At 43.6% G+C, this 27,835-nt stretch overlaps 1 protein-coding gene and 1 pseudogene across 22 annotated transcripts in view; both read right to left on the bottom strand.

Annotated features, from left to right (window-relative positions):
* The window catches only part of LOC138932386 (broad-complex core protein isoforms 1/2/3/4/5-like), a 64,813-nt gene that overhangs the window by 25,032 nt on the left and 11,946 nt on the right, over positions 1–27,835 (bottom strand). For 7 of the 22 annotated variants that reach the window (XM_070294151.1, XM_070294161.1, XM_070294152.1 and 4 more), the window contains 4 exons: positions 14,290–14,491; positions 14,019–14,210; positions 12,552–13,146; positions 11,887–11,946 (listed from right to left, as the gene is read on the bottom strand). In XM_070294151.1, coding sequence (XP_070150252.1) covers positions 11,887–11,946; positions 12,552–13,146; positions 14,019–14,210; positions 14,290–14,475 — 1,033 coding nt within the window. In that variant the 5' untranslated portion in view covers positions 14,476–14,491. The other 15 variants (XM_070294167.1, XM_070294171.1, XM_070294172.1 and 12 more) reach the window with 12 other exon arrangements.
* Positions 905–2,992, bottom strand: LOC138932629 (broad-complex core protein isoforms 1/2/3/4/5-like; annotated as a pseudogene).

Genomic DNA, 27,835 nt, shown 5'->3' with positions numbered 1-27,835 from the left:
AAGCAGTGGTATCAACGCAGAGTACTAACAATACAATTTCACTTTTTTTAATCATCTCCCTTATTCCTCGTCGTTAAATCGACGATATATATACCGCGTGTTTTTTGTACGTCATATTATAATAGTAGATAATGCGCGGTCTCTCGAGTTTTTTTCCCCCCTCCACCCACCCCCCACCCCCCCTCCCCTTAAATACGCAATTAAAATCTCACGAGTACACAGGAACAATGACATTTGTTTACATCGAAACAAGTGCAATACACGCTTGCGTAACGCGGGTCTTCGCGAAATGTAACGTTACGTAATCTTCTTCTCTTCGTAATCTATCGAACTAACATCGTACGATAAAATGTCACGGGGTGCAATGTGAAATAACATTTGTGCGATTAGTAACTAATACGATTTATTAAATGGTTATCATTTTTAACAGAGTCTTTAATCTCACGATATCGAGTAATATTTCTAAGTAAAAGCAAAATTGTTTTTCGACTTTTTTCAATCATGCGAGGCTTGCGAATAGCAGAAAAAAAATTCCATATTTCATTAGGCATATGACGAATGAAAATAAAATATTAATTCGTGTTTCGAATATAAACTCGAGTAACGTGACGAAAGAAACAAAACGGATAGAAATCAAATTAAAGATTGAGCTTAGCGTAATTTGCATCCTTTCAGATTTCGATATTATAAACGCAAAATGTAATATCGTATCTGGTGATTAGGATATTTTTATTACAACGAATAAACTTAGAGGCTGTATTTGCGTGTCCAAAATATTGAAATTTGAATTCTACGAAATTACGCACGTGTTTCAATGCCCCGGGGGGGGGGGGGGGGAAGAAAAAAACACCTCGACAACTATACTATAACTATAGCAGTGGTATCAACGCAGAGTACTTGACTGACGGCTTATAAATGGCGCCGAGGAATTAACACCGATGATTTCTTTGGTCTCGACCGAGGTAATCTCTCGTCGGAGGGGAAATGAACGACTAGTAATAAATCTCGCTGCGCACAATACTGTTGAGATATAATTACAATACATGAGTGGTATAGAGAGAGAGAGTGTAAAATATAACACACTAATTAGTAGAACACATTTATACGACGCGATTGTATCCGATCGACAATCGGTAGACTATAAAATTCCCTCCCCTTACCCCTAACCCTCCGAGGGCCGCATACGCACATTTTGCGTTATGTTATAATTTTCGACGTCATGTTCGTCTTCTGATACGATACATAGATTCGTTCTAGATCAATAACGCCGTTCAATATGTAACTTCGCATTTAGCCTCGTGCTCTTTACGATCCTTTCTAGCGTGATACTGGCTCTTGTGACTAACCAGACTGTTCTCGATTTGTAGCTCCTGCCACACTGATCGCAGGATAGAGACTGCGGCACGTAGAAGTGCGTGTCGGCCAAATGCCTTTGTAGAGACCAGGCGCGAGAGAAGGTCTTCTGGCACAAGTTACAATAGGTGCGGTTCGAGTATTGAGCCTGTTCCTTGGGCGCGAGGACGCGCGACGCTTGATCCTCGTGCCTGTTTTGCAAGGAACCGTTTCGCGGTCGTAGCCATCGTGACTCCGCGTCACTATTCGAGGATCTTCCGGATGTCTGCTGTTGTTGCTGTTGCTTCTCTCGATGGCAGTCGCCATCTCGATTGTCGTACGCCGCCGAATCGAGATCCTCACGATCCTCGATCGTGTGACCCGATAGGAAGCAGGACTCGAGCTCGTCCATTCTCGGTGAGACGGGCTCCGATTTCAGCACGATCTCCATCTGATCTTTAATGTTGTCTAAGAGATCGATTATCGGCAGCTCTTGCTGCTGCTGTTGCTGTTGCTGCTGCTGCTGCTCCTGCGACGGTTGCACCGCCGTCTCGCCGCACCGATCTGCGCTCGTATCGCTTTGGTAAGCAGTGGTATCAACGCAGAGTACTCTCCTCGGCGACCTCCCGGTCTGCAACCAAAGAGGAGGGGGCTTGAGTCCAACCGGATTCACGAGACATCATTTAGAGCACCATAACGAGCAACTTTCGGTACGAAAACGAACATTTATTCTCTCTCTCTCTCTCTCTCACTCTCTTTTTCGGACACATACACACTCTTTATCTCTCTGTCTATTATATATGTATATAACTGCGGCTTTTCGGAATTAATTTTCGACCTAAAAATGGACTCGGACGCTTTCGTTTAAAATGGATAATGTATTTTTAATGTAAAGTCGAAAAAACAGACGAGAGCGACGTTTTGTCATGAATGATAATTGCGAGATAATGAGAGTTGATAAATTTGGATCACGATCAATTTTTGAGAAAGATTCGTTTTTATTCTCGAAAAATTATTAAGAAATAGACTGCGTCTATTTATGTAATATATAATATGAAAGAATACGATAATATCAAATATAATTTCATACCTACAATGTTTAATAAGAAGAAGAAAAAAAATTTATTAAGATTCCTATATTAAAATCTACAGTTTCGTTCTCGGCAACAAATCATAGAGTCAAAATGCTAGACAAGCAAAAGCCGACTGGTGCAATAGCAATGAAGGTAATGCATTGAATCGATTTGCGTGGCGGCTTTTACTCGATATGTTATTTTAACATGGCGTGATTTTTTGGCATAAATAGTTTTCAGATGTTACGGTAACTTTGATTAAATCTTTTCCCTGCTTTTTTCCCCCCGCTATACATTATTCTAGTAAAAAATCTAGGAGAGAGGAGGGCATTTAAGCTCGAGGTTGGATCGTTGGCGGCCCGGTTTTTAAAAATCTATCGAGAAGCGATGCATCGGCGAACTTGACATAAGTAACACATCCGTTGAACGACAGGACGCCAACGATCGTCGTCAACAGGAGAGCACGGCGGGTATTCACGACGCTTCTTTGCGGGGATTTTACCCAGCCGGTTACCCGTGGCAACGCTACCCCACGTCGGTCCTCCGGCTTTACCCTTCCTCCCCCCTTCTTGTTTCGTACCCCTCATAATCCTGCCGGGCGCCGAGGCGCGCGCGCCTCCCCGGACCCCCGCGTTCCTCCCCGAAGCGTTCCCCCTCGCGATACAACCGAGAAGAAGAAGATATATACGTAGGATGTGTATTATCTTAATTAATCCCTGTATGCCGTTATGCTGTATTATGACTGATGTTGACTCTAAGCGCGGGGAAGAGAGAGCCGGCTACGATCGATAGGTCGTTTCGCTTCAGGTAAAAAGACGGAATCGAGACGAAAAAATTCCGACGCGTTTGAGAATTTTAAATCAACTATGCTATGCGAATAACGAATATCTTGACTAGTTTTTTTTTTTTTTTTTTTTTTTTTTAATCTAATCTAACGATGGGACATTAAACGGTTGCCTCCTAGGCAAGTCTCAATAATCGGAGTACGATCGAATAGTGATAATCGGTAGAGTTTTAATCCAGACATAATTTCGAAACACCATCATCGTTGTTGCAATTTATATTATCGTAATTAAATAATCGCCTTGTTTTTTTCTTTTCCAAACGTAGCCATAATTTCGGAAATAATTATTTAACTATTAGTAAAAATTATATATATTTTTTTTTCAATTCGATTCGTTATTTCATTTTCGACCAGTTGAGCGATATCAGCAACGATTCTTAACCAAGGCCATCGTATTTCGCGATGTGTATAAATTTAAAGATTGTTCCGCGTTTTCTGACGCGTGCATAGAATATTTTCTTTTCCGTCTTCTTGCACACAGAGAGTGCAGTTTTAAAAAATATAGCCGTGTTTCAAGATAGACAGCTTTGTGTGTGAAACGCGCGTACAAAAATCATCACGAAAGAAGAGATAACCCGTTCTTGGACTCGCCGCCGTCGCAATATTCGTACCCCCAGTGGACGGAGGGGGGTGTTGCTGCAATAGGCAAGCATTATGCCGGATAGACAAGCGAATCTTTTTTCCTACACTCGCTCAAGAAACGAGGACGTCGAGGATGTCTGCGGGACTATGTGTGCACGGCGAGCGCACATTTTATTCTCTCTTCCCCCCCCCTCCCTCCCCCCCCCAAAAAAAAACCCGTTCGGACAAACGGAGAGAACATGTTTTAACGATGCGCGAGAGACATCTCTCACAAAGCGACTCGGAGTTTTCTCATGTAGATTGTGCATAGCTATTCTTAGCGAGGAGGCATTCGTCGACTCCTCTAACAGGCGCAAACACACAAACCGCGATATAAGCCAGTTGCATTTCTTGCCGGCGCTCTTTGCCTCGCGCTAATCTACATATAGATTATTCGACAGGCGAAACTTGGAGAAATATATTGAAGCGATTTAAGGTACGTTCGGTTATGTAAATGTCTCGTGTCAAGTTCCATCGTTTCGGTAATAATATGCGCGCGCGATCGTGCAAAGCGTACGCGAGAGGTCAATCGGGGTAAGCGGTAGCGATACCGGAATATTTTTGAACGATAAACGCAACAATACGCGTTTATAAAATCATTAATATATATATATATTCATTTTAATAGATATTTTTTATTAATTATATAACTATTTTATTTTTTTTTTTTTTTATTAATACGACAACGAATCTCATCGTCGAATGATATTACATTGCAGGCTTTTTATATTCTCGATTATTTTCAATTCGACTTGTTACTTTGTCTTCGACTATAGATGAGCGATATTAGTGACGATTCTTGACCGAAGGCTATCATAATCCGCGATGTGTATAAATTTAAAGATCGCACCGCGCTTGTATATATTTCCAATATGTGTATATATCCTCGTCAAAATCTCAGATAAAGGAACACGTATCCAAATAGATAATCGCCGATAACATCAAGGAAAGTCTGAATAAATAATCTATATATTAGTGATAATGATCGCGTGCTGGAATATCGTCATCTCTTTATGATCACAAAACATCTGCATTAGCTAATAGCGTGACATCGCTCTTTCGTATCGCGATTATTGATGATCGATACGTCTTCCTAATCGACATATTTACGAGGAAAAGAGGGAAAGAGGCTTGTTTGACAGATTTGTTGGAAAGATCACGGGCGACGAACGACATACAAGAGTGAAAGTGCAATCGTCGCGGCCTCTGCACCTCTCCGTCCCCTTTCTTTGTCCCCCTCCCGACTCACCTCGGCATTTCTCTAACTGTTCGTCTGCCGAATCCCGCCTGTCTCTCTCTCTCTGTCTCTGTCTCTGTCCCTCCCCCCCCCCCCCTCCTCCCCTCGCTTGCCTTGTCCTCCGCCCCCGCACTTAATACACCGATATCCGTACCGTTGCGCAGCTTTCGAGGTCACCTCAAGTTCATCATCGATAATAGCGCAGACGAAAACAAGCAGCTAGACCTGGGCGTCCCCGATAAGTACGTACTACAGATAAAAAATTCCGTCGGATTTGGTTCGGAGAGCGAACTTTCATTTGGCCTTGGCGGGTTCCGCGCGTCCATTCGAGAATACGTACCGTTAATACCGACAGAGGTTCCCTAATCTAGGCTTGCGCATAATCACACGGGTTCAAAAACTCGCGAATATATCGCGAACAAACGATTCGATTCGATTCGATTTTACGAGGGACGAGGGACTTTTGTCCTTGATGGATGTGCAGTATCGTATAAAAGGCACGATTCACTTCGGATAATTTAAGAGATTCGTTTCACAATTTCAACGATTTAAACATCCCTCGCGAGTAAATTTGTCAAAATTTGAAAGAATGTTTCAAACTCCAATTTATTGGGATATAAATGTTCTAAGATACTTAAATATGCAGGCGACAAGTCCATAGTCGAGCGAATTTGAGAATTGAAGTTTAAAACATAAAGTAAAATTCTTTCAAATAGCAATGTTATTTTTAAGCATGAGATATCCGATGATATCGAAACAATATTAATTCTGCATAATCACGAGCTATGCGTTAGATTATAAATAAATCTTTTGGACCAAGTTGCATAGAACATCAATCTTGATGTATATCGTACGTAAGAAATGTCTCTATAACATGTTTCGATACATCGCGTTAAAAAAGATCATCGGTCGTTTTTTTTTCCCAACGTGACGCACGTGTTACTACGTGTAACAGGACGAATGAACGGCGGGAATTTATGGGCGGTTGCAAAAAAAATGAGAGTCACTGCATCAACACAATCGTAGCTACCGAGGCAGCAACGAAACGATGGAGGATGGCGGGATGGTAAGGGGAGGGGGAGGGGGGGAGATAATATAAAGAGGGGCGAAATATAGAAAGAGAGAGAGAGAGAGAGAGAGAGAGAGAGAGAAAGAGAGAGATAAGAGATGCTCCTGGTATCGAGTAAACAAATCTACACGAGTGAAATTCATATCATTTCGGCACAGAATTTACAAAATTTTGCATACCATTTATTCACGGTTTCGATAGATGGCGACATCCGGATTAGCGTTGCTCTTTGCGGACTTTCAGGCATTATGCAACCAAAATTTCTCATCGTCGGCAGCGTGAGTTTAAAAAGCGAGCGATCGCGATCGAAGGGAAAATGGAAAAGAGAAAGAAAAATTAGATCGGGACGTTTATATCCGATATATGTTTAGAATTTAGCGAAACACTTGCATCCGGACTCGCGAATTTCTAGAGTTTTAGGATCCGTTAGAGATAAAATTAAACGAAGCTAATGACAGATTGTCCGACGAACGAATTTTTATGGACGCATTTTAAATTCAGCCTCTGTCGTTAAGAGCGTAAATTTTTCATTCTCGTATAGTAATCTTCGCTCTCTTAATTCCACGAATTCAACACGTAACCCAAGAAATAAAGCGTAGCTCCGAAGAAAGCCACGGTGGTTCACCTTGTAGATCGATACATGCCTATTCATTATACATCGCTTAGAGAGCTGACATGTCGAAAAAAAACAAATCGCGCGTAAAGTTCGGAGTATCTCTTCAGTTTCTCGTTGACAAGAAACATCGACTATCTATGGACAAAAAAATTGCGCAAAAAAATACTTTCTCTCTCTCCTTCTCTCTCTCTCTCTCTATATATATATATATATATATAGTGTTGAAAAGCGATAGAACACATATTTGATTAGTACCGGTGCATCGAGACTTTGCCACGCCTCCTGATATACGAGCGCAGAAGGAAGATAAACCGCGCAATCGATATTTTTATGCCGCGCTAAGCTCCGCGACAGATTATCACCTATCTGCCTCTCTACGAAAGTGTTGCAGCCGAAAAAAAATAAGGAAAATAATCGGAACACTCGGCCATTCTCTCCGATACGCGCGGCCGCGATGCGCCTCGCTTTACGCGCATCACGGAGGAATAAATTGAGCGGGCGAGAATACGCGATCACGAGAGAAAATCAGGCAAAACAATGTACGTAGATTTGATGTCCCCGCCCCGCCCCGTCCTCTCCTCCCTACCTCCTTCCTCTCTTTCCTCAGACTTTTATAATTGGCTTTTTAGTCGCGTTCCTTGAACGGTGCTATTTTGGAAGTTAATATATTTTACTTTTTACACTCTCTCTAAACACATGCGAATTCATGCTGAACTCGAGATTCTCTCGCGCATAAAACACACCGCCGCTTAGCGTTTCAAAATATCGCCTCACGCGAAATAGAATTTTTCTCGAGAAGTTTAGATGTATACAAAAGTAAATTTAAAAAAAAAAAAGAAAAAAAAGAGAACACTTTATGCCATCATCCCGTGATTTTCTTAGAAGAATTAAACGTTAATTTCGAGACGTCGAGAAAATTAATGCAATTAATAAAACATAATTTAAAAAAAAAATATGTCAATTCAACATCAAGTTAGTAGAATAATTATTACCAGTTTCATACTTGCAGCAAAACGAAACAATGAGATCTTCGGTACGATACAGAATGATTCGATTATAAAGTTATATAAGAGATTATGTGGAAAATATTTACGCGGCGAGGCGCGCGATTAATTAATGAAAGATACTCGCGGGATTAATCCCCACCCCTCTTAAAAAAATATTTTCATGTCTGCGTCCTTTCGAATACGTTTCGCGATTATTTTCGATTTAGCAGTAGATACTGATCGTGCGCACGATAAGAGGAATCGAAAGAAAAAGACAAATTCACCGTAAATGTCGCGTTTAATTTTGTTCATCATTTGTTTCGATGTTACGTTCCGTTTAATATCTATTCGAATAAAACCATATACAAGTCGAATATTTCACGAAATATCAACGTCAATGTAAAATTCTAAGTATTCTAAGATATCTCAAATGAAATTACACAACATAAGCGTGCACGTTTTACGAATGCGGCTCATATTTCGCGTACCTCTGTACGCCATCCGTACATACTGAAAGACTTGTCAATATTCCCAAGACCTTTCCGCGTGTAAATGTAATGAACATTTATAAACTTTCGTAAAAAAGGAGAGATGTATACTCGACAAGATCGAACATTCACGCAAGGCTATTCCCTGTCGATGAGTAAACGCATTGCATAAATCAGACTGGCCAATAGGGAACGCAAGTAGCACGTGGTGTGTCGCAAGATATTCTTCTCTCCGAAACTAGCTAAAAAGAGAGAGAGAGAGAGAGAAGGAAAAAGAATTATATCATTCTCTCGAACTTCGAAGAGCGATTGACGACACGGGACGACACGACTCGTCGTCGCCATCGTATATACCCGGCGAGATATAATTTAATGTATCTAATGATTCGCGGAGAGAGTGAGTGGCAGGAACGTGAGCGGCATACCGAGGTCGTCGTATTTTTAGTTGGGCCAATGTTTAGTTGGCCACGTTCGTTCGTCGGAGATAGAGGGACCTTGAATTTCGCGGATAACATCTGCAGCCTTATCGACGCGGTTCCCGAATTCTCGCCCTCTTTCCCCTCCCATCCGCTTTACCCATCACTTCCCTCCTTCCCTTCATTCCCGGTGCGTATCGTCGCGAGATAAATTTTTTTCAGTACTAACCTAGTATAAACCAGCCGTTCAAATATTAATCGACAATGCGAGGCCGCACCTGAGTTTGCACAACCGACCGACCGGCTGATTGTGCGACACATTTGTCAAACTTTTCTTCCCCAACATTCCCCAAGGATACCTAGCGGGGAAAAAAATATATATATATATATATGCGTGCACGGTGCGAAAAATGCGTCAGCCTGTCACGGTCCAAGTCGCGGCCGATGATGACGACGTCAGCTCGTTCTTGCCGCGCCAGCTGAGGCGCGAAAACATCGCACACATGATCGGTGATATTTTTTTTCGATCCTCCCCTTCCCTCTTTCTCCCCCGCGACACACGCGTGAACGCACATATATCCGCGCGCGCGTGAACACCGCCAAAATCCGCTTGTGGAAGGTCACGTACGCTCAAGTACCGCCATTCTTCGTCCCCGTAAGTAATTATTATTCGTCATTATCTTTAGCGCGGAGAGGACGACTCCGTATCACACCTTGAGCCATATAATCGCGCCGTTACGCCGACGTAAGCGGCCAGCTTTGTCTCCGAAAGAGTCGATAGTATATTTTATTGCGCGACGATTCTCTATTACAGCTTCGTTATCGATGTGTACTTTTGATTCTCGTCTATGTCTCTTAATTGTGGCGATTAAAAATTGTACGGCAAATATCGCGATTTAAGATACTATTCTTTCGTATTTTTTTTTTCCACTTTTGGTTTAAACAACTGTTAGTGAAATAATTTCATTATTACTATATATATACGCACAGTTATTTTTATAGATATAGAGAAAAATAATTGACCTATCTCATATCCTCTTTTACAATTATACATACGTATGTGCGCGTATGAAGGATTCGCGATGAAATTTCAAACGTCTTATCGAATCGCGATTGTATTATGCATCTTTTTTTTTTTTTCTCTCTCCATCATACCTGCTCATAGCGAGACATCACGACGACGTTATATCGGCGATATCATCGCCGCGATATTGATTCTATTGCAAAACGTTAACACACCCCGGAGGGAGGGGGGGGGGGTGGGACAACGGTACACCGTTACCCAACGTTCAACGTCGAGCGATACAAGCACGGCAACGATCGATTATCGGGGAAATCGGCATATTTATAAGATATATCGACGAGATACTTAAAGCATCGGCGCTCTGATGCTCTCGATCAAGGAGAAGATGCGAAAACACGCGTATATGGCATGGCTCGTCGTAGCCGCGACGTCGTTAACCCCCTTTTCAAGACCGGATGCAGCCCTTACGTACGTGTCGCACAAACACGCGAGGGTAACGATCTTCGCGACGAATATTTTGCAGTGATGCAAACTCGTGCAACTCGATCGATTAATTGCACTTCTTCCGAGCCAATTGCGATCGTCGTGCCGATATATCAATAAATAACGGGTGGTTCTCGATGTTCGAGCGAATGTATCTGCTGCGGTCGGCGTACAACTTTTTTTTTTTTTTTTTCGCTTGATAAAATCGTCATTACAACCAAAAGCGTCGCTCTGCCCGTGTAACTGCGCTTCGTTCAACGGTCCCGATTTTATGGATGTGATAAAATATCTCGGAAAGAAATTGCTTCGAGTAAATTATTCGATTCTTATAGACGCAAGGTGCGTGACTTTTTTGAATATCTCATCCAGTTTAAAATTGCTTTCCAAAGTAAATTTTCTTTTTTGATAAAAATACATTATATATATATATATATATATATATATATATATATATATATATATATTTGTGTATAATATATCTCAAAGTATGATGTAATTTTCTGGAAAATAAAACTTGCATTTATTTAAAAATTGCCTTCGCGTAAAGAGTTACAAAGTCATAGATAAAAATTAATTATTCACAGATATCTTGTATCATAATACAATATTAATCATAAGACGATATAGTAGCGGTATACCCATGAAACAATTCCTTTTTGATATCGCTTATGAATAATAAATTCTCAATTTCTTGCAATTTTCTTCCGGGACACTCCGTATCCGTATTTTTTCGAAGCACAACCGAATAGTAAATAAAAAACACGTGTATCGTATCTCTAAATTTTTTAGATCGCGCATAAAAAGAGTTACGTAAATCTTTCTATTTGTCAAAGTATTTTTTAAGTACAGGTAAATTGAGCATATCGAACGCGATCAAACGCGTGTATGACGTTCCTGATGCGTAATAAATATGTAACGTAATAAAGTACACTTGCGAAACGTGTTGTGGATTTATCACTTATATATGGAACGTAGATATAAACCATATGTAATAATTAATTGGGCCGCGCATATTCGAGCGTATTTGAGCGTTAACGAGCGTGAGTTACAATCGGGCGAGCTTGCGTGGAATTTTATAAGATACGAGCTTTTGAGAATTAATGCTCACGAGCTCGATCGTATCCCGTTCTCAGATCGTGGAGCCAAATGCAGCTCCGCGTAATACATGATTATTATTATTATTTTTTTTTTTTTTAATGATATGCAAAATGTAGGCGAATCGTATATGGTGCCGTATAGTAATGATGATATCGATGATTTTTGGAACGCATGCCAATTAGAAGAGACTTAATAATTTTCCAAGCAGATAGTAGTGCTCTTTCACCGCAACCAGTAAACATTTTCATTCTCGTAAAATTTGTGTGTGATTTGGTTAGTTTGATATAACTGCACAAGTCCTTTAGTTACTTTTTATTAGAGCGAGACCGCTACATCGCGCGTACGATCGAGGCGCGATGCCGCGATGTATCGACTGTCAGTAGAAGAATAATAAGGTAGCGCAGAGTGCCCTTAAAAAAATCAAAAGAACGCACATTGACGTTTCTACGCTCGCGCGATAACAAGTGCGATAAATATACAGCGGGAGCGTGTTATGTATATATATATCGATTATCTCGATTTTTTTTCAAGCAATTCTAATGATTTCAAAGGGCAGAGAGCTTAAAAAAAAAAAAAAAGAAGAGAGACAAGTTTCTTACCTTGCGAAGTACCCGCCAGGTCCGGTGTTTGCATGCCATGGCCCAATCCTGGAAATTTCACTATCGTCACACGTAGTAACGGCGATGTCATCGCGCGCAGAAACCCAACGGCCTGTACGCAATTTCGCAATTAAAAAAGAAAAACGCAATGCTGAGACAAGGATAAGCGACGAGGGGGAAATTAGCTATCGCGAATGCCGATGCAAAAATTTCCGAGTCGAAGCTCTAACTGCACAGATATTCGACAAAAATTATGAATCGCTAATAAAAATTGAAATATGTATTTTTTTAATATGCGAAATAAAACAATTCTGAGAGACAGAGAGAGAGAGAAAGAGTAGCGATTCAAGCCGCGACTACGCGTACTTTTACAAACGATATTGAAAGTAATACTGAAAAAATTATGCGCTGCAACAAGACAAATTGGCTTTCAAGTGCGAAACATTAAATGTAGTTTTGTTTAAGAAAAACAATCTAGACGCGACGTGTGTACAATATAAATTTTTTTCAGCGTCTATCGGACAATCTTGAAATGATTAAAGCAAACAAACTAGCATCGAAAGGAGGATCGGAAGGGCCGGAATTATAGCGGGATCGATTTATCCGGCGCGTAAATTGATTTGTGCGTACAGGCCCGCCTTGGAATCGTCGCGTCCCCGACGTACCTGACAATGGTGTGTGATCGGTGGTGAGCGCCGCCATGCTAAAGTTGAAGCTACCGGGGGTCGACGTGAAGAGCTTGCTCTCCGGCAAAAAGTTCTGCGCCCCGGACGTGTGTTCCGGTTCCGGCTCGTGCTCGTTGCTGCTCGCGGACGCGGGCGGTCGATCCGAGGCCGCGGCCCCGGAATCGGACGAGTCCTCGTTGTTGCCGGCATTGGCGCCCCCGTTGCCACCGGTCAGCTCCAACGGCTCGCACTTTATATTGTCCTCGACGAGGCTGTTCTCGTCGTGCACCCCGTTGCCCTCCACCTTGGCCGACAGGTGATTGCTCTTGACCATCGAGAAGTCCGTGGGCGTGGCGTCGTTGTTGTTGAGCGGCGGCGACGGCACCCGCGATCTCTTGGCCGTCTCGTCGTGCGGATCCGGAGTGCGTCTCTCGTTACGGCGTATCTGGGCACGGCGCAGTAACTGTTGCACCGTGGTCGGCGTCGGGGTGACGGGTGTGGGCGGCGAGCCGCCACGAGGGAAGGCGATCTCCTCCGTCTTGTCGTGGAACGGCAGGTGATTGCCGCCGGCTGCCAGTGCGCGGACATGCGACAGCTGTTAACGAAAAACGAAACGGGAACGATGGATGATAATTATATAGGCTGCACGGGAAACGCGTATGGACGGACAAACGTAATTGTCGAGAGATCGTGGCCGAATGTATCGCGCTCGGATCCCGTGTCGGATTTGTGTCGTTTAATCGATCGACAAATCGTTCGGATCGAAAATGACAGTTTTGCTCGGCCGTACAAATTGAAGAGTTTCGCGATACGTATCGGTATCCGAGATATTTTTCGGTCAAATGTACGATTTTTCACGGACAAGTCGGACGAGCCGCTTTATCTTTGTTATTGACCTATGACAATTACGAATTCAAAATCAAGATAGACGCGTTCCGCATCACGAGATATCGCGCGAAAGCCTTTCGTCCAAAGTAATGTCTATAATGCCGATAACGTACGTATAAGATATGTATTATTCGAGCTTTCGAAAGAAAGATACGAGGGACGTTACACGCTCGTGTGTTTATACGTACACGCGCGATACGCGCACGTGAGTGTACAAATACACGTATACATACAACGATATACGACGAATTTACGTTACTACGCATACACACACGCACACGTACACACACTCCTACCGAGGTTTAAAGCCATGTAATTGCGGCGTGCTCGATTTCGGACGCTACAGACACGTAGCTCTGTGAAGAAGAAGAAGAAGAAGAAGAAGAAGAAGAAGAAGAAAAAACAGAACAGAAGAGAGGAAAATAAAGAAAAAAATGTTACGCCAGCTGTTACACTTTCATTGTCACTCGTAAGCACAGAAACCATCAATGTCGGTAGCGTCAAAGTCCGAAACACGCACGTACACTGGAATTACATGGCGCTTTCAATCCCCGTAATTGTATCCCCCGAAGACGTTACCTCGTCTCTGTCGGTTTGGTCGGCCTGTTGCGTGAGGCCCGATACCCTGAGGACCTCCGCGGTCTTTAGAAAACTACTGAGAGAACGCTGATGCACGTTCACCTCGCCGTGATAAATAAACTCCACTAAGGCATGTAAGTCGCTGAATGCTACATCCTGGAGCACTATCACTGGGTGCTTGCACGGTGTGCTCTGAAAGGGGGAAAAAAAATTGGTATAGAGAAAATTCGCGCCAACGTCTTTAGCGCGACGCGGGAGGGTGAGGTCTTACCTTGAGCAATTCTCTAAAATACGGGCTACAGGCGGAGAGAACGACGCGATGGGCTTTCAGGCTTTTGCCGTCGCAGGCCAGCGTCACGTCCACAAAGTCCTCATCGTCCCGAAGATTTTCAAACGCCGAGGTTATGCTGCTCTGGTAATTGTTCCATCGCAGACAGAAATGTTGTGTATCTACCATCGTTGTGTCTATTCACCTGCAACGAGAAAGTAAACGGCTGCTGCTACCGATCGGACAGAAATGAATCGATTAGGATCTAACGCGAGGAGGCGGCGAGCGCGACGACGGAGCTTTTGTCCCGTTAACCGTTATTAAACGCGACGCGCGAACGTGTAATTGAATTTTCGGCTACGACCCGGCTAGTGCACATCGATAAGCTTGTAAACTGATAATTTTAGATAAGTCCAATTTCGACATTCGAAAACACAATTGCAACATGTACATATATTCCACTGATATCTGAATCGCAATTGCATGTCCCGCGATATTCTCGTGATAAATTAAAGGTTGACTATAAAATTAAAGGAGAAGAAAAAAAAAATTTGCGAGAGCGTTGGAGGGAAAAGCAAGCGATTAGATATACAAAAATTTATTCCTGCATTATGTAACGCATATTTTTAATTCATCTCTTAAGGAGAAAAATATTAGTTTTTGATAACCCATCGCGCTTTTCTGTATGTAAATTTATTACGATTATATAATTCCAGATTTATATTATGTAAAATTGTGAGATTTAACGATCTTAGGAAAGAGTTGGAAGATTGAAATACTAAAAAAAAAAAAAAAAACGCATGACGTGACGATACAAATAATGTTTAATGTTCCTTTACATCCGCATAATTGTATAAGTAATTATCTAAAAATGATATTATGTAAGATACACGAAGATATATATATCGTATATTTATATATGCCGTTAAGCGACAATAGTATGACACAACGAATTGTCGAAATGCCGCGGAAGAAGTGGAAATATTGCGTGGCTAAACTTACCGCCAAACGAGAAAGATAGAAACGTTTATTTGCCCAATTGCGTAGAAAGACAGGCGGGTAAAAGGCGATTAAAAGGAATAAAATCTAGGAGGCGCATACTGCGCAAATTACCGCTTCGCTATATGGAAAAATTAGGTCGTCAAGCTGGAGCCAATTCAAAGAAACAGAGAGAGAGAGAGAGAGAGAATATGTTGATTAAATAATTCTCCGTTACTTATAAAAGCGGTAGCACTAAATGTACGCTGATAGTGTTATCTTAGCATAATGATAAAAAAAAAGATTTTGAAACAAATTTACAGAACGCTCGCGCGCGTGTGTGTGTGTGTGTGTGTGTATGCCGGCGCGAAACTAGGAGAGATGATGGGCTGGAGCATTTAATGAGCGGCAAAGCGGTCTCGCATTTTTTACGACGGGAAATCGAAAACGATAATTATTCATGGCCGATGCGTTTTATTGCTTTTAAAAGTAACAGAATCTGCATAACAGATACGGGAGAATCTATTTTTGTACACCGAATTTATCGTATATCGCGTATATCGTATAACGCGAACCTCCTCGATTTAAACTTGTTCCGGTCACGCGTGTTTTTTTTTCCCCGAGTCGCGCGCAACAAAAAAAAATAAAAAAAATTAAAACGACATAAGCTGGAAGAATCAGCAATGGGAGAGAGAGAGAAAGATTTGCGTATCTCCTACTTTCTTAATCGTACCGATTTCTCTACGCGCGTAGATATTGTTCCACGAATTTTTTAAGTATCGCTATCGCATCCTGCTAAAATTACATGTGACGAATCCGACAGATAACTTTGCCACCGAACATTGTTTGATAACAGACAAAAACGCGCGATGGTCTCTCGTACATTCGCGTTTGCGTTGATAAAGCGAAGAAAAAAATATACAACTTTCAGTTTACGACTAGTCCGCTCGCTTCATTGCCGGCGGGACGAACGAATGGCGTTATATACTATTTACACAATTTACACGTACCAGAGCCGGGAATAGAGGAGGGGGAGGGGAGGGGAGTGGGGAGGGGGGTTAAGGGGCGCGGAGGGGAGGAGAGCCGTACGCGGGCCGCGAATAATCGCGAGCGTGATTATGCGAGAGCGCGGGGAATATCGCGGGACGAATCTTTGAAATTGCATATGTCACATATTATTGCTATATCGCACTCTTGCCGTGATAGATGAGAAGCGGCACACGCGATCGATGGATCGATCGACCGATCAAAATCTCTGTCCGGGGAGAGATCCTCTCACAATGGGATAGATATATCTTCTCACATACGCACACGCGTATACACGACTGACAGAGGAGAGCTCTCGCATTGACGCGGGTAGTTTCCTCAAAGCACGCTCGGCCGGCAACCCGAGCGCGAATCCACAGTCTGCCGAGTGCGGACGCGTTATCGCAAAGGAACACGTATCGGCCGTCATGTCGCGTAAGCTAACGACCGAAACAACGTGAGTCAAACGATGGCGGTGAGACGATGGTCGATTATGTCAGCGAGAGAAAAATAAAAGCCGAGCACACTTGACACTCACGATGAAAAAATGGGCGCCGCGAATTCGGCGCGACGAGTACCTCTTCGCCTCGTGAGATGATCTAGCGCTACGCGATCGATTCCGGCGAATCCTGCGTGACACCCGCGTGATCGACACGCGTATGGCGACGCGCGTGAGATCGCGGGAGTGGGATAGATTTAGCGTATCGTCGCGTATATTTCCGTAGCGCGGAAACGGATTCGCGCGAGATTTAGGACGACGAGCGCGAGATGTACGGGCGAGAGAGGATATCGGTAAATACACTTGAAAATAAATACTAAACGATTTTGTCGTTCCTTCCTTCCTTCCTTCCTGCCTGCGCGTGTGGATCATCCTCCTACCCCTCCTCTCCCGCCATCGCGCGCACCAACCACCACCACCACCACCACCACCGTCCCCCAACACCGTCGCCACCGCCCGGAACTGTCGGCCACACCGAAAGTGATCGCGATCAAACGGGGACGGTGGAGCGCGAGCGCGAGCGGGAGACAGAGACAGAGACAGAGACAGACTGGTAGGGACGAGACGCGAGAGTGACAAGGATCGAGGTAGGATCGAGCGCGTCGCGACTTTTGCGCTTGCCGCGCGCGCGAGATCCGCGGCTCATCCGCGTGATACGCGGATGCCGATGTCCGCGAGATCGTGATGGCGATCGACGATCGTGAGACGAGGACTGTCGTCCGGGTCACATGCCACAAGAGCAACACGCATGCGAGAGCGACACGGCAGCGCGAAGACGACGCGATATCTTTTGCACTTTAACTGGGGGCGCCGCGAGCAGTCACCGCAGCAGGTACCTTCCCCGTCGCATATCGTGCGCGAGCGAGCCGAGCGACCGACCAACCCCTAAAACGTCACCTCACGACTGTGCGACTCTGTTCGCGGAGAAGGCGCCGCGCTTCCCTCCCGTCTCGCGAGGCTGCACGAAAATGTACGAAAAGCCGGCGATCGTCGTCGCCGTTACGAGAACGGGACGAGAGGGTGAGGGCGGTGGAGACGGAGGACGAGGGAAAGAGAAAATGCGACGGGCTGATGGGGGTGCGGAGAGAGGGTACGGAGGATACGGGAAAAGGATGAGCGCGAGAAAGAAAGAGAGAGGATGGCGGCGGGTATATCGAATGACACGCGCAGACCGAGAGATGATACATAGACGAACGGAAGATTCGACGAAAGAGGGGAAGAAATTTTTTTTTTTTTTATTATTATTCTCCTCTTGCAATAGAGATACACCTCTAATCGATAATGTACGTTTAGAAGACGAGTGTGTACGCGTGTGTTCGTGGTATATGAGCGGAGAAGGAAAGAAGAATAGCACGCCGAGTGTCCAATAACGAATTCTGCGAGCGACGACGACGGTGCGTGTGCGATAAGACGATGTGTGCATTAAATGAGACAGAAACGGATGGTTGATCGAAGACGGGAAAGGAAAGAGAGAGAGAGAGAGAGAGAGGGAGAAAGAAACGAGACGACGTAATCCGTTCCTTATGTTCGGTCAAGATCCGACGATCGACAAATGCACGCTTGTATCAAGGATTAAAACAGACATAATTTCGGCTAATTTAGAGTTTTCAATTATATAAAATAGATACGGAGAGAAAAATCGAATTCTATATCAAAAAAATTACACGCAACAAAAAAGAAACACGTGCGACAAAATAAAAGCCGAGAAAAGATGTTGTTCGGTGATAAAATTTTTTATCACGAATATATCGAGAGAGTGTGCGCGTGTAATATTTATTAATTAAAAATCACACGTGGCTCACACAATTGCAACGTGCGCCGATGACAGAATACGCGATGTCTTTCTCGCTCTGTCAAGATTAATTTTTCAAAATTGAAAGCGATGCAATCTCTTGATTTTGAATTCAAAATTTTACGGGCTATAGTTATTTAAAAAAACTCGGTCGGTTGCCGTTAATCGATTGTCGCGAATAAATATAACAATCATTTTCGCGTTAAAACTATCGCACATTCTTCGATAACATTCGTTAACTGTAAAATACCTTAATTGAGATTTTATTAAACGATTAACTTGTGCGCGCGCGATTGTTTCAATAAAAAAATAGACTCAAACGTCACGATCGCCCGAGATCAAATCCAACAAGGTACGAAAATCGCAAATTTCGCGCGTAAATTCTCACGAGGGAAACGTAATTGGACGTAGTTACGAGCGAACGCTTCAACTAACGCCGATTACCTCCACTTTCCGCGATGACGCGTACCGAGAGTTATTGTTTAATGTTGTAACTTTATACGATTCTATACAGGCGAAGCGAGATTTACTCTAGAGATGCGCGGCCCTTTGTTTAATTACCTTGTGGGGTCAGAGAGAGGAAGAGAAAGAGAGAGAGAGAGAGAGAGAGCGAGAAAGTCGCTCTCACGTGCGTCGCCCCTTCCCCGGTGTCGTTTCGCCGATTTTCAAACCACTATAACCACCACCACCACCACCATCCTCCGACCTCCGGTTCCGTCTGCGGTCTTGGCGGTCTCCTCTCTTGCTTCCGATCCTTTTCCTCCGTACCGGCTGTCACTGTGCGGCACGTGTCCCGCAGTTAAATATCATCGTTCAACGACGACGATACGCGCGCGGTACCAATTGACTGAATCCCGGCGGTGCCCCCGTTATCGCCGTTACGTCTGAAAAGCATCCGTGTGTGTGTGTGTGTTTTTTTTTGTTTTCTTTCTCTTCGTACTATCCGAGAATGATTTATGAGAGGGAGAGAGAGAGAGAGAGAGAGAGATTTCCCATGTCGCGCGCTTCCGATCTACCCTTTCGTCGCTGACAGCGGTGCTTGCATACCGTGCACATGTGCGTACGCATGCATTCACCCTCCCTCTCGTTTGCTCGCGCGCGCAACTTGTGCACTCGACGTGCACAAGTCACTTACGCGATGACCGTCTCTCTCTCCTCTCTCTCTCTCTCTCTCTCCTTCCTTCTCTCTTCCTTTCTCTCAAGAGCACACGCATGCATAATATATATATATATATATTTATATATATACATATATGCACGCACGCATACACTCGCGCACTCGCATACACATGTTGACACTGTCGCGATCGTCGAAGAGCGGAGTCTCATCCGCTGTTTTCACATACGAGAACCGAGCGAATGCTGACGAGGAATCATCAAAAGGATCTCGGCCTCGCCTTTTTCTTTCTCTCTCTCTCTCTCTCTCTCTCTCTCTCTCTCTCTCTCTCTCTCTCTCTCTCTCTCTCTCTTTCTTTCTTTCACTCTCTTCCGTCCGTCGATCTCGTTTCGACCGCAAAATACGAAATCAACCGCGAGACGAGGCGATAACGACCGACGAGCACGGGTGGACGGTCTGGACCGGGATGAATGTACCTACCACGTGTGCCAATCCGGTGAGGAAGGAGAGCGGGTACGGTCCCCCGTGATCTAGCTACGCGTCTCCGCGATCGTAACAACGGTCCTCGGTGCAAGTTCGAGGTCGCGGATGAACGAGGACACCGATAGGCATAATCACTGTCGCGGGGAAGGGGGTTTTGCCAATTTGCGACGACGGTTAAGGAGTTTGAAAGTGAGATGAAGAGAGAGAGAGAATGTGCGTATGTGTGCGCGTGTATATGTATGTGTGACAGAGGGAGACAGCGGGAACGAGGACGAGCCGGAAGGAAAAAAAAAAAGGAGAGCCGTGCGTAACGTAAACCGGCGCGTTACAGTGACACCACGAGCCGACGAAGCACCAAGTACGGGCTGCTGTTCCCGAGCCTGGTTAGGACTAGCATGCGGGGGGAAGGCTCCCGCTCGCCCGCCGTTATTCTTTATCGGAGCATGAGACATCTGTCGTAATAAGTGCGGACTAAAAAATAGTGCGTACGCAGAGAGAGAGAGCGTGAGAGAGCCGGCCGCCACCGGGCGTCATGGTGGGAGAGGTTGATGCTTGCGGCCGCGGCGGCTGTTTCTCTCCCCGTGTACCCCGCAATCTTGGTCTCTTCCCTCTGCCGCACACGCTTTCTCTCTCTCTCTCTCTCTCTCTCTCTCTCTCTCTCCGCCGCTCCGGCGCGCTCTACCCCGCCGTAATCAGTTCACGAGACGAAAATGCGCGTAGCCGCCGCGAAACGAGTCCGGTCTCGAGCTATAAAAATGTTGATGCGCCCGAGTCGCGAGCATCCGAGAGCGTTACATCGAAGCTCTCATCGCTGACTCCCTTCAAAATTGCGATAATCTCGAGAATCATTCGCATTCGAATGTTTGGCGAAACTTGCGGGAGCGCGAGATGCAAAAATTGATTTGAATTTGTAAAGAGGAGAGGGAGAAAGGAATTTGACGCTTCGGATGTCATTTCGAAGGATGATGAAACGTTAAGTTAAATTTAGCCCGTTTTCGAGAAGAGCGAGATTATAAAATGGTCACTGCATGCTTCGACTGAGATCGATAAACGAGATCCGCTCCGCCATTTCCCCGATAATTATGTACCCCTCATTCGTTAACATTAACGAAGCAAAAATGCGCGTTCGCACGCTCGCTCACTCGCTCGCTCGTTCGGGTATTTATCCTTGCCGCGGCACGCGCCGTCCTGCTCCTGCTAAACTCGACAGTAGCACCCAGAGCTATTACCCCCCCCCCTTCTCTCTCTCTCTCTCTCTCTCTCTCTCTCTCTCTCTCTCTCTTACCGCCGCGAGCCGTGCACCACCGTAGGCGACCCCACTCGATTCGCCCCTCAAAAAATCATTACGCCCTTCCACGGGCTGCGCATGAACGCGGTTTTAATTCGCTACTAGAAAAGTAAAATGTAAACGGTGGTGGGCTCGAGGGCCCGTAAAGGGGCGCGGGTGATGGTGGCTGGTGGCGCGCTTCGGGAGGATGAGAAAAAGGCGGATAGAGAGCGAGGGGGATCTCGCGGGGGGGGGTTACGCGAGCGGTATATACGGGTCGACCAGAGAGACGGAGGGGGGGGGTGCCGGACGACGACGACGACGACGATGGGGGTGGGAGACGAAGTTTCGCGGACGTGGTCGAGGACGAGGCGAGCGAGGCGTACGAGGAATGAAGCGACTGCGGGAGCGCGCGCGACGTAGGACAGATCCTTTTTCCTCCGACTAGCGACTAGCAGGCAGAGTAAGCAGCAGCAGCAGCAGCAGGAATATGACGGCGCGAGGATGGGGCGCGCGGTAGAGAACGTGGTGGAGGGGACCGGCGACGAGAGAGGAGGATATGCTGCGCCCCTACTTCTCTAGGGGTTCCATTGTAATATTTATTGATTGGATTCCTAGGAGCCCAGGCTGTGAGGGCTGTGGCACCTATGCTTGGACTAGATTGTGTACGAACGCTCTCACGACGATCTCTTTTTCCACTACTCGCATTTTTCGTCGCCTCTTTTTTTTTCCCACGCGTTACCTATCGATGTTTTTCCCTTGCTCTCACTCTCTACGATCCACGTGGCAAGATTTGCGTAAATGCCTGTAACACATTTCGAACGAAGGACACGTGCCCTCGCACGAAAAATTATGACGAAAAATTGCGAAAAACGAATGAATTACAAACGCGATACGTATTGAAAAAAATTTAAGACCCAAGTGAAGCAATAAAGAGCATTTAAATTGCGCGAGTTTATTTTGCAAATCTTTTTCGAAAAAAAATTTGATACGAATAATACATGTGTTTGGTGCATAACGGATTATATATTTCTATATTTTATAACGATTGCAATAATCAAAGATGATGATAAAAATGAACGATGGTATATCTTATGACAAACAAACATACTCTGTGTTTAAAAATTTAATATTAATTACGAACGTTTCTGCAAAAGAAAAACCACCGATTTACATACGTAAATTTTGCTGAAACCGATTTACGGAAAAATCATTTTACAAAAAAGGATTCATATATCTTCGTCTTAGGAAATTACTTTTGCATATAGCAAAAGATCCAAATTATTCCTCAATGCAAACTTATCGTTCGATAATTTAGCGACACTCGATTTTAGCAGCAATTATTAAACATGCATCATCTACACAAATGGAGATATAAAAATTCGTCAGGGTCGTAATATATTATCGTTTCTTGAGGATATAAAGCGGGAGAGAGACGTACACACGAACATCGTCGTGTATAAATATCGGCAGAAACGACGGAACTTACTTTCACTGGCCTTTCGTATATCAATCGTTTTGCGTATATACATATAGCACGACTAGTCCAATCACGTGACGATGCGTTTCGCTTGCAGGTTCGTGTCTGCGTCAGCGAGAAGCAGCAGGTGTCCAAAAGCAGAGGTGACCACACTGCGAGAAAGAGCGTATGTGTGAGAAAGAGAGAGGGAGGGGGGGAGTGAGATTGAGGCGAAACGAGGAGAGCGTGCGCGTTCGAATGGCGTGGAACTGGTAATCCTTGATCTTACGTGACGTAATAAATCTTCTCCGAGTACAAAAGTTGCGTTAAACGCGGAGTATCTCCGAAGTCAGCGAAGAGCGAGCCCCGAAGAAGCGATCGGCAAAGATTTACAACCGCGTGTAATTGATTTTAATGAACGGCTTTCTCTCTCTCTCTCTCTCTCTCTCTCTCTCTCTCTCTCTCTCTTGCGCGCATGGATTTGGCGAAATGTCAAAGACGTTCCCAAAAGTGAATGCGCGCGAAAAGTTTTGCGGCGTTTGAGCGAACGATCATCGCGTGCGAATTTACAAATACGACACAGCGCGTACGTAATCATGTTAAATTAATGTAGAATATTAAAATCGCATTTTTTTTTTTACCTGTTCGTCTTTACGCGTATTCTTTTTATTAATATTCTTCATATTATGCATTCGTAAATGCGTAGACTATACGAGCAGTAAAATTTTCACAAGAATTTATTTTTCGCGAAACATTTGATCGATATATAATTTTTTACTATTCTATTTCTGTATAAAAATTCAAGTCCATCTTTGTCCGCATACGTCAACTACTACTGTGTAGTATCGGGAAGAAAAGCTTTTGTAACGTAAACGGTTGCGCGGTTGTACGCGTCCGGATGGATGCTTGAATTGCAGCCAGAAGCGTCCGTACCATGTAATCATCCGAACCGACCTTTTTTTTTGCACACCCTATATTCTTCATACGCACGGACGGATCCCCATCGTTCCGTATCGTTCCGTATCGTTCGTCCACTTGCTGCTGCTTGCGCTTGCCATTACGTCGGTGTATAAAAACATCGCACCGTGTATATTTGGATTATTCCAGTAGGAAGATAAGTTTCTCTCGGTAAAATTCAAATAATTTTAGACAAAAAAGGTATCGCACAGATATCTTTATAAAATTATCGTTGTCATTAAAAATTAGATATCTAAAATTACGTTACGCAATAGAAAAAAGAACGATGTATTATTAAAATAGTGTCAACAGCAACTATTATAATCATCCCGGTTCACACGTTCCTCATTTAGAATATGGGAACTATTCTTGTATATAACACGACCTCCTTTCTTCTTTAAAATTATCTAAATAATACTTGAATTTATCCCTTCCCCAAAATCTGATAATTTTATCTTAAAACACGTTATATATTTCATTTTCGACGAAAAAAAAAACGAAAGAAAATATCAAGAGAGATGCATAAATAAATGTACCAGATTTTATTCCGGAATTATCGATTTTTAAATACCAATTGCCAAGACGTCATCATTTTCTAGATTACTTATATTCGGTATAAAATACAAAAAAAAAAAAAAAAAATCTATTCGTCGAAAATCGTACAACGTCCTTTAATTACGATAGGCAGCAACAGATCGCATTAACGAGCGGGACGTACCGAGTAGCACGAAGCACCCGAAATTGCCTCCCCTTGTCCCCCTCCCCTCCGTTTAGCGGCCTGGAAACGTCGTTAGTGCTACGCACCTGCCGGTTAAAGTGCCGTCGAGACTCGCGGCACGTTTTCCGGGATCCGTGGAGACGAATATCGACAAGGCAACATGCGTGCATACGCGACTATAAATCGCCCCGTTTAGGGAAGCGACGCGGCTGCCCGCGTCCCAAATGCACTTTACACACGCGAAGTAACAAAAGGCGGAGGTGAGGTGTCGGGGCAACACACATACGTTTGATCGCTACGTAACCTTCCCCATTCTTTCGTCTATCCTTCTCCGGTCCCCGATCGCCTCGGTCTTCCTTCACAGAGACCCCGATCTCCTCCTCCTCCTCCTCTCTCTCTCTCTTCATTTCTTTCTCTTTCTTTCTTTCTCTTCTCTTTCTCCGTCCCCTCCGTGCGAACCGGTACCCTTTCCCTTTCCCCTGCACTCGCAAACATTTGGTGGCCGTTGACCTCGAGCGGGCTAATCCGTCGACAGCCAAACAACCAATTATTTCTCTTCAACGGTACGCTTCACTACGGCCGGTCTACATATATAGCGTTAAACGTGGGAATGACCGATGAATCAGGTGAAAAAAAACTTTGACCGATTGCATCGATGCATTGAGGACGGCGTAGCGCTAACTTTAATCAAGTCAAGTTTCTCTCGTCGCGTTTATCTCATAAGCAAGAATATAATTGGAAAGAGAGCAACGAATCACATAGTGGACCGAATAAAAAACCGACTTTTTGTCTAAACTCGGTGGCTTAAATATAAACAGATGTAAGAGAAATGATTTCTATCGACGAGATTTTTCTTCGCAAAGAACGTGCTTGTTTTTTGTCTAATGCATTTCTAAATCTTTCGCATTGATACAATTAGATAGCGATATGTAATATAAAAATTCCGCGAGAATAAGAGCTTTATAATTTAAATGTCTGAGAAATGACGGAGCTAAATGTATATATCTAAATTTATTGTTTTACTTTAATATGCTCGCTCTCTATACGTGATATACGATTTACGAATAATATGACAGCATCGCGTGTATAATACAATTAAATAGATATAAACGTTTCGCGAGATGAATATCTGATTAGCCGAAAAAAAAAAAAAAAAAAAAAAAAAATCGTCTGTGACATCGCGATAAAATCGCAGGTTTAATTCCGTGCGCTGCTTTATATAGTACGAGAAGGACTCGCGACGAAAACCTTTCAGCGTCTGGCCAATACTAGATACGCACTACTTGATACGCGACTAGTGCCGTGTATGCTACTCTCCGCGTGTCTATTCTTACGCTATCCTGTACTACTGCGGATCTAAAGCATCGTTTTAATCGGGGATTGTGAAATAAGTGTAACAATGATAAATTTAGTTCTCAAAATTATGGACGCATAAAAAATTATTTCTACTTTTATCCGCGACGCAATCGACGTATAAAATATATTTTTTCTATGTTTATAATATCGAAACTCAAAGTCACCGCGAAATTATGTCGATTTCAATAACCGTGAGAGTTTCGCACGGTTAAACACCGTCTCGCAGCTGGTGATGGAATATTTTTTTCGCATACTTTATGATACGACATCACAAATTTACAGATGTAAAAATAATTGTTGATAAGAAAAATTGTACTTGATATATATTTTCTCATTCAGCAGATGAAACGTCACATTTTTGCACTCAACTTGCAATTAAACAGGACAAACGACATAATCCTTATCTGTTTTGTTACAGCCAAAATTACTTAGATGGCAAAATTTTGCTGCATCGACACGATTCGTGCTGTGTTATCGTACGGTGAGGTGATTTTAATGCAAGGTAGCGGTTACGGTACTGCAAATGCATTTTACATCAGACGTTCCTACAATGGTGAACATACGAGAGAGATTTAAATACGTAAAGAAAAGATGAAAATAAAAATGCTCCTTTCGTAACTATAATCTGCATCAAATATATGGCAACGCGTGCAATTGATTAGGGACGGTAAAAATCGATGTACGAAATCATATCAATTATCGATCTTGAAATTGTCGTTTCCATTCGTGTCTGCCACGGCCTGACCTGCTTTTCGCGCGATTAATTGAGGCACGACGATCCACGAATATTTCCGTCGGTGTTTAAAAATACTGAAAACAGGTCAGCGGCTATATTTTTAATTGTAACGCAGACAGTCGGCTGCATTGAGCTTGCATCACGTGATACATATGCACGAGATACGTGTGGATATACAAACATACGTATGTTTACAACGCGCGGTTTAAAAACGCGGATCGTAGTAAAAAATTGAGGATGCCCCGCTGGCATTTTTAAAACGGGCGTTTTCGATTGTTAATCGCGCTTTTGCATCGCGTGTTTTCGCATTTCTTTTCGTTTCGCGAAACTAGAGACACTTGTAAGCGATTCATTCGCAAAAGTCGATTAAAGGATTATTTAAAAATTCGCATTCGTATTCGGAAAGAAATGCGATTGTTATTATGTAGACATGTTATAAAAAATATCTAGTATCCGTATCTGTATTTTTTATAAATTGCATTTGAACAATTTTTAAAGTAGGTCTGGAATCGAACGCGCAAAATAATCGGATTTTAAAAAAATCTATGGGACAGTATTCTAATGTGAACATTTGTCCGAGGGACTTTTCACTGTGTAAAAGTGAAACTATCGACAAAAAATATCCACATATTGAATTATGACGGCTTTGGTATATTTATTTTAGTATGACCGTATTAATTTCCGATATGGATGCATACGCGAAGAATTGTCATATATCGTGATATAGGTAGGTAGGTTTGCAGAAAGAAGTGCGGCTCGTGATTATTTTATACATCCGCTTTCATTTTGTCTCTTTGAAAAGATTATTTAAAAGTCTATACATTTCTCTATCGAATGGAGACTTTTCCATTTTAATGCATAGTATTATACGAACGATATGACCTTGGGGGGAAATCTTTTTAAGCGAAGCGCGCAAGCGTATTACAATATTGGAAACAAAGATTGATATTTCGGTACCGAACATTCAATCCCCCCAATCGTTGGAACCGGACGCGTTAATTTCCGTTATAATACGCTATATAAAATATAATCTCCGCATCGAAATCTCGCTCGTTCGACGAAAACGGGGACTTGACCGCGACTTGCAGAAAGGAATCGGGGCCGCGATTTTTCTCTTTTCTTTTCACAACAGCCTATTTCTGGTGGCCGCCTAATTCATAC

Source organism: Polyergus mexicanus, unplaced genomic scaffold (assembly GCF_030449975.1).
Source record: "Polyergus mexicanus isolate NDT 795.1 unplaced genomic scaffold, iyPolMexi1.0 SCAF_4, whole genome shotgun sequence".
Lineage (NCBI taxonomy): Eukaryota > Metazoa > Arthropoda > Insecta > Hymenoptera > Formicidae > Polyergus > Polyergus mexicanus.
Note: the sequence above shows the minus strand (reverse complement) of the source record. Positions and strands in the feature narration are given on the sequence as shown.